The sequence below is a fragment of the Amblyomma americanum genome, chromosome 3, assembly GCF_052857255.1.
Source record: "Amblyomma americanum isolate KBUSLIRL-KWMA chromosome 3, ASM5285725v1, whole genome shotgun sequence".
NCBI lineage: Eukaryota > Metazoa > Arthropoda > Arachnida > Ixodida > Ixodidae > Amblyomma > Amblyomma americanum.
Window position 1 is genome coordinate 133,253,020 of NC_135499.1, and position 7,098 is coordinate 133,260,117.

Here is a 7,098-nt window from a genome sequence, read left to right on the forward strand (position 1 = left end):
CGCCTCAGCTGCGCCGAGAGGGAAGGGAGGAATGAAGAAGTGAAAGTAGACAGAGCTGCAGTAGTTGAGAGTGGTGGTAATAACTTTATTTGTACAAATATTTAGGTGATGCAGCGTGAGTGGTGAACTGCGTTCAAGACTCCACTGGAGGGTACTGCCGCTCGGGCACTGCTGACCAGTTTCTTCTCGTCGTCGAGGTCCGATCTGGACAACACCTTCAATTGCGCATGTGTCGGACTCCCGAAGGATTTCCACCTCGTGGGGAGGTTTAACGTATGTACGAGCGTCAAATTCCGGGAGCAGCCGAGAGGGGGTTAGGAGAAGGAAAAGAAAGAGAGGAAGAAGAAGATCTCTCTCGTGCACAGCATCGCGCAGTCTCGGGCTCAGTCTCGTGCGACACGCCCAAGAAGCCGCACTGTTCTATTGCAGCCAGCGCTCTTCAGTGACCGATCGAATCGAGCCTGCTGGGGTCCTATCCTCGCTCGCCAAACGCTGCCTTGCTGCCGCCTCGCATGCAGCCTAGCGAGAAAATCGCGGACAAAGAGGCCGCGGCACCCTCCACGAGCGAGTCGACTGGGTCTGGCGGCCCGGCCCAGGGGCTACCAGTGACTACTAAGGGTCGTCCAGAGACACCACGGAAGAGACGGTCGCTATCAAGGCCAGCCTCCCGTGCGCATTCGGCCGTCTCCAACGTGGTCACGAGTCCCGATCACGCGACCGGTAAGCACCGCCGGGCGCCGCACGGCTCCGAGGTCTCATATGCTGCGTGACGTCTCTGGAAGGAAGTTGCGGTAGATATATAGCAGGGAACATGTTATTATTGAAAGCACTAACTTGAACAGGAGGCGGGAGGAAAGGTTTAGGTCACTGACTGGCGTTTCGACCAAAGGGCTCCTCTCGGAAGACCTGCCAGCGGGCTGAGGCTTTCTTCCCTCCCTTTGTTCAGGTTGATGCTCATGGCAAGGGGGCATCTGGCTTGCCCGTATTGAACTCGCTTCGGCCCCATATCGGTATTCAGCCCCGGATCGTCTTATATACTGTTGCTTTGAACTGCAGCCCCCGTACACGATGTGGCACCAGCACCGGCGCCGGAGATCAGCAGTGGCAAGTCGCTCGACCCGCCCACTCATAGGGCCGGCGGCTCCAGGCGCTCTTCCTACAAGCGGAACAGCTCCAAGGGCAGCCGCTCACGCGCAGGCCATCCGGGCGCGGCCGTAAACCATCCGTTGCCAGCGCACACTACCGCTTCCACCAGGGTCTCGCCAAGCGAGGCGACCAGCAAGTCCGCGACCGCCGAAGGAATGCTATCGTCGTCGACGCCGCTGTCACCATGTTCACCACTGTCGCCGATGTCGTCGGGTCAGAAGCAGCCTCCACCGGATTACGGTGAGAGGTATCAGCTAAGCAAGCCGGCAGAGGCGCCCGACGCTGAGGCTGGAGCGCTGGCCAGCGTGAGCACGTGCCCATCGACAGCCAACACTTCGAGGGCTACCACTTTGGCTGCGCTGAAGGCTGAGCCTCAGAACAGAGTTCTTGCGGTGGTGGCCTCTCCGATCAGCACTCAGGAGGAGTCCTCCAAGATCACCGACGACGTCTCGCCCGCGGGGCAAGTCTTGTCACCGCCAGTGGTTACTGACTCACCCACGGTGAGCTGCGGCGGTGATTCGGTATCCTGCATGCCGAGAGCGTAACAGCATTGTGACGTACATTTGCTATACTGGCAGCAATAAATTTTAGTAGTGGCAGTATGGGACTTATTCGGGCGCTACATTCAGGCGCCTAAGACTTCGATGGCTTACTACACGAGCAGGCGCTGTTCGCCTCCAGCTTCAAGCCAGGAGAATAAAGGGAGAGGTCTGCATAAGGAGCAGGACAGATTTGACATCGAGGATCGCGACGCAATTTGTACAGATGAAGTCGTGCAGGCATCACAAGGGTGTTGAGCTGTATCTGTCAAAGGATGTGAGCCTCCAGTCCAGAAAGTCCAGTGTGTGGGGCGGGGTAGAGTTCATGATCAAAGCGGAGAGCATTGCGATACTTTATGATGATGGCATGTGCTACTACTACTAATGAACTTTGAGAAATCTTCTGAGCTATTGCACAAAAAAAGACTTTGCACTGGTGTCACCTGTGCGTCATTTTTCGCCTGCACTCCGTCACCAGAAAAGCTTGTGGGGGTAGCTTTTCTGGTCTCTAAGAAGATGCCCTTCGACTCAGCGTCACAAGCTCAGCCAATAACAACCTATCAAGTGACAAATGGGGCGGTCGTTTGATGCCGGGCTTTCGCCAGTCGAAAGCCAGAAAATGAGTCGGAGCCAAAGGTTCACAAACAAAACTTCACATAGCATATATACGATGCAGAGGAATTTCCAGTCAGTCGTAAGAACAAATACAAAGTGGCCAACAAAACAGTACAACACGTTTGAAGTAACGCTATATAGATTAGTACACAAGAGAGATCTTGCACCTAAAATGCACTAATACACGAGAGAGAGAAACAAAAATTGGCTGCGGTTTAGCTCTGGTTAACCCTAGTTGAATTGTGAAAGCTTCCTTTCCTCGGCACGTCGTCTACGCAGCGTCTTATTCCGGCCCTCTCGAGAACTCAAACCGGCCTCTTCCGCAGTTGGATTCATTCCGGCCCGTGACACTACTGCTTTTAGCCGCATCTTCGTTACAACGCTTCTCGAGTCCTGCGGCGCGTACTTCTGGCGTCTCTTGAGCGCGTTGTCTCTTCCTCACTCCGTTCTGTCGTTGTTCCGTCTCTTTCGCGCTCTCAATAACGACTATAATACTCCGAGGCGAAGCGTATATATATATATATATATATATATATATATATATATATATATATATATATACACACACACACCTCCCACGAGGTGGAGCGAGCGGCGTCGACGGCGGCGCCATCTGTTGGAGCGCGGCTGCGGTGTTGCTAGGCAACTGCGGCTTAAGGTCGTTCGTGGGCCACCCATATGACATACGGCTCGACGAGCCGAAGGGGCTCGCTGGCTGGTGTAGTAAAGCTTTCGCTTTAAAACAGAAAACAATTTGTTCACCAAGTAGTGTGACAATCCAGCGACCGGGTGGTCAGGCTGTGATGTCCCTAGACTGGCGCGCACTACCTCGCAGGTCCCGGGAGTCGTGCGGGTGCGCTTCTCCCAAGCTTGACCTACGGAACCGGCTGACAGACAGCACTACATGTTCTTCCTTTGTAGGGCGCGCCGTGTCTTCGTTTGTTCACGCCAAGGCAGACGCGCACGTATACGCACAGTATAAACTTTACAACTGCTCTCACCCTGCCGCCGGGCGCGCTTCGCCATTGGTCAGGCGTGGAGACTTCCATCCAGTGAACTCGCGTCGCTTCTTTCTCACCCGGCGCCGCCGCGGGCGAGGGAATTCGACAGGGCGTCGCGCTCGAGGTTACGCGCTCTCTCTACGTCGACAATGAGTGGTTTTTGTCAATGTTTCTCGAACAGTATACGGCGGGCGTGGGCGTAATTCCTTTCACGCCACGACGGCTGTCCAAATGGCGCCGAATTTTGTGACAGCCGGATTAGCGCATTAATAAGCGAAAACTGCTAGCTCTCATTTTGCTATTTAAGTTGAGCTAACCTTCCCTGTCTCTGCGCTGTCCCACGACATCCCTTTCCCTCCTGGCCGCTAAACGTGGAGAGTGATTTACTTCTTGCCACTTTGCCACCTGTCATGGCGGCCATTAATTGAATTGAATTAAATATATTATGTTACATTAAATGAATTCATTCAGCAATTAAGGACTTAACGGCTGAGGCTGTATGTCACAAACTTCCGCTTTGGGCAGGTTATGAGCGGATCACCTCAATGGTTACCTGCCTTTCCTCTACGGATCCCTGTGGCACATAAATTTCATTAGGCCGGTCGACCTGTGCGTCCGCAGGACCGAAAGAAGGAACCCGCAAAACTTTGGCTTGTACACATAAATCAGCTGGGTGTTTATAACAGAAGGAAAAGTTTACAGCAGAAACGGAAATACTACGAAGAGTGTTGCATGGCCACATCAAAACGAAATCAACAAGTTCAACAAGTTTAGGATAACGTGGCACGAACAATTAATTAGCTCGGAGTATATACATGGTTAATTACATGGATACAAAAATAAATTAAGACAACATTAAAAGGGTACAGGCGCTGTTATGATCTTCAGACACATAACAAATAATAGAAAGTAGATGCGTGCGAATAGATCGTTCAGGTATATACAATGCGAAAAGAGTTCTCACCTTCCGGTGGAGCCGAGCAGGGGTGACGGCGAGGTGGTCGTACCACGGTCTCGTGTGAAGGACGTTCGGACGCTCGGTTCCGCGGGGGGCACCAGAGAGACTGGATCGGCCCAAATCGGACTTGCCGTCGGCGGGACGAGCCTGCCTTTCTAATGGTGTATTCGACTGGTCGCTAACGCGATCCGGTTAGGATCTGGCAGAGTGGGAGCCGCTCTCGCTCTGAGCGCATAGCAAGACTAGTCAAGCCGAGTGCCTAGCAAGACTAGTCAAGCCGAGTGGTCAGCGAGTTGTTAGAGCGGGAGCGCAGGAGGCAGAAGGGGGACGTAACTTCCGCAAACCACTACGCGGCAGCGCTGCTGATGTAAACAGTAGCCGCACGTAAGGTCTCTTGATTACACTTAGCCGCACGCGGTCGCACACAGTTTGCGTCGCGGTCTCCGCATAGCCTGTATCGATCGCTGCCACGGCTTTAAGTCTGACGGGACGCTCATTTTTTGAACATCGCCTTGTGGATAGCACTGTCGTCCTCGTCTGAGCTGCTGCTGAAATCACTGTTGTGTTGCGAGAGCAACACAGACCACGTTCCTAGCGTAGTTGTCCGACGTCTTTTGGACATTTTGCCTCACACATCGCGGCACCCGCACAACACAACGCAGCAAGGACTCTACTACTGCGTCAAAAGCGTACACTTGCTTCTGCCTACGCGCAGGGGACGCCGAGGCCTTGCACCGCTTTCGCGAAATGGCGGAAGTGCCTCTGTCACGTGGACTCATCTCGGATCCGCTCCGACTTTTTTTCTCGGAGCGCTCTGAGCTGGAGGCGAGCGCTCAGAAAGAACCACCCGAATGTAGTCAGAGAGGCCGGTTTCGACCAGCCGAATGCGCGGCCGCCTCTCAGGGCGCTCTAGAGCGATCTAAAGCGACCAGTCGAATATACCATATTACTCCGCCAAGGTTGCGTGGCGCGGCCCCGTCAAGTCCTCGAGCAGCCCTCTCACTGCTCCGAGGTTCCTGTCGGAACATGCCCGGCTTCCGAGGGGGGGGGGGGGGGGAGGAATGTCTCCCGTACATTTCGGTATTTAGGAGGCGGCTTGTGACAACACGATAGAATGCAGCGCTATTAGGCTAAACCAAAGCTCGAACGCCTTTCCTGAACCACTAAGTGCAATTATTTCAGGACCTGGCGCGTCAGAATGAAGATGCTGCGGCGGTGGCCTCTCCGACGAGCGCCCAGGAGGAGCCCTCCAAGATCACCGACGACCTGTCGCCTGTTGGGCAAGTCGTGTCACCACAAGTGGCTACTGACTCACCCATGGTGAGCTGCGGCGATGCTTCGGTATGCTGCATGTCTAGACGTTACAGCATTATTACGGACATTTACTATACTGGAAGAAATGAATTTTAATAGCGGTAGTTTGGGAGTTATTCGGGCACTACAATCTGGCGCCTAAGACGGCGACGGCCTGGAACACGAGCCGGCGCTGTTCGTCTTCACCTCCAGCTCCAAGCCACTCCAGCTAAGTACCGACTGAGCGGTAGGGGGTGGGAAAGAAACAAGATTGCACAGCAATCAGGCAGGACAGGGAACAGTGAGAGAGGTTAGCATAAGAGGCAGGGAAGCTGGGACAGGGAGTGCAGGTGTTACATGAGTGTTGAGTTATATGTGCTGAAGGATGTTATATGCATGAAGGATGAACAGTGGGAGAGGTTGGCATAAGAGGCAGGACAGCTGGAACATGCAGTGCAGGTGTGACAATAGTGTTCCGTTATATGTAATTAAGGATGTGAGCCTCCTGAACACAGGGACCACTTTGTGGGTCGGGTAGAGTTTATCATCAAGGCGCAGAGCAATCCTAATACTCTTTGATGATGGCTTGTGCTACAACTTCTAATGAGATTTGAAGAATCTCCAGAATATCTAAAAAATACATGCACCAGATTAGTATATTAATCAGTAAAAGCTCTTAGTCTTGGTATAATCATCTAGGTTAATCCCACCCTCCCACCCGGTTACTTCTCTCTCTCTCTCTGCCCTGTCGCACAGCATTCCCTTCTTCCTGTCCCCAAAACGTGGAGGGCGATTTCCTCGCCATTTTGCCTCTCGCCAGGGCGGCCATTCAATAGAAATATACTAGGGTAAATTTATTCACTCAGTAATTAAGGTCTTAAGGCTGACACTGTATATATATACAGATACCACTGTACGGGCAGGCACATTTATATTTCACTTTTACAGTCCCACAATAATTTTTGTAGAATGCAGCGGCGCTTAATGGCTAAACCAAAGCTCTAAAGCGCCAACTCGATGGACACTTGCGTCAGCCTGAACCGGTCTGCGCATGCGTGTGGCGCGAGACGCTTCGATCTGTTCCCGGCAGATATTTGGCGCTCGGGCTACATCGCCGTGGCGTTTCGGAAGATAGCCAGGTTACTACAATCTGATGACCGCTGGGCTCTCGGTGACTCTCTCCTTCACGGCTTCAATCTCTTGCAGGTTCCCCCAGATTTTCTTGGAATCCTTTCAGCTCTCGAACTTATTTTGCTCACGGCTTGACATTGTCAGCTGGAGAGGGGCAGCGAGCCAGCACCAAGAGCATGGAGACGCATGCCCCTTTTCGACCCTCGTCGTAGCGTGGTGCTGTGCGCTCCACACATATACAACGAGGAAGTGTTCATCGAGTTGCCGCTTAACAGCTTTCGCTCTATCTCTGTGTCGTTTCTTTCACGTCGCGCCTTTCCTGAACCATTGAGTGCAGTTTCAGGACCTGGTGCATCAGATCGGAGCCTCTGCGGCGAAAGGCTCTCCGATGAGCGCCCAGGAGGAGCCCTTCAAG

The 7,098-nt window shown here is 53.1% G+C and overlaps 1 protein-coding gene across 1 annotated transcript; it reads left to right on the plus strand.

The window, feature by feature from the left end:
- Positions 1-512: 512 nt before the first annotated feature.
- Positions 513-1,716, plus strand: LOC144124132 (uncharacterized). Its single transcript, XM_077656794.1, has 2 exons — positions 513-720; positions 1,057-1,716. Exons 1-2 carry the CDS (start codon positions 513-515, stop codon positions 1,689-1,691), a joined length of 843 nt encoding a protein of 280 aa, XP_077512920.1. The 3' UTR covers positions 1,692-1,716.
- The last annotated feature ends 5,382 nt before the right edge of the window (positions 1,717-7,098 follow it).

What these genes read in the sequence shown, in the direction of transcription:
- LOC144124132 (XM_077656794.1), top strand. Translation starts at nt 513, where the DNA reads ATGCAGCCTAGCGAGAAAATCGCGGACAAAGAGGCCGCGGCACCCTCC. An exon ending in GAGTCCCGATCACGCGACCG is followed by an intron (nt 721 to 1,056) that starts GTAAGCACCGCC and finishes TTTGAACTGCAG; the next exon opens with CCCCCGTACACGATGTGGCA.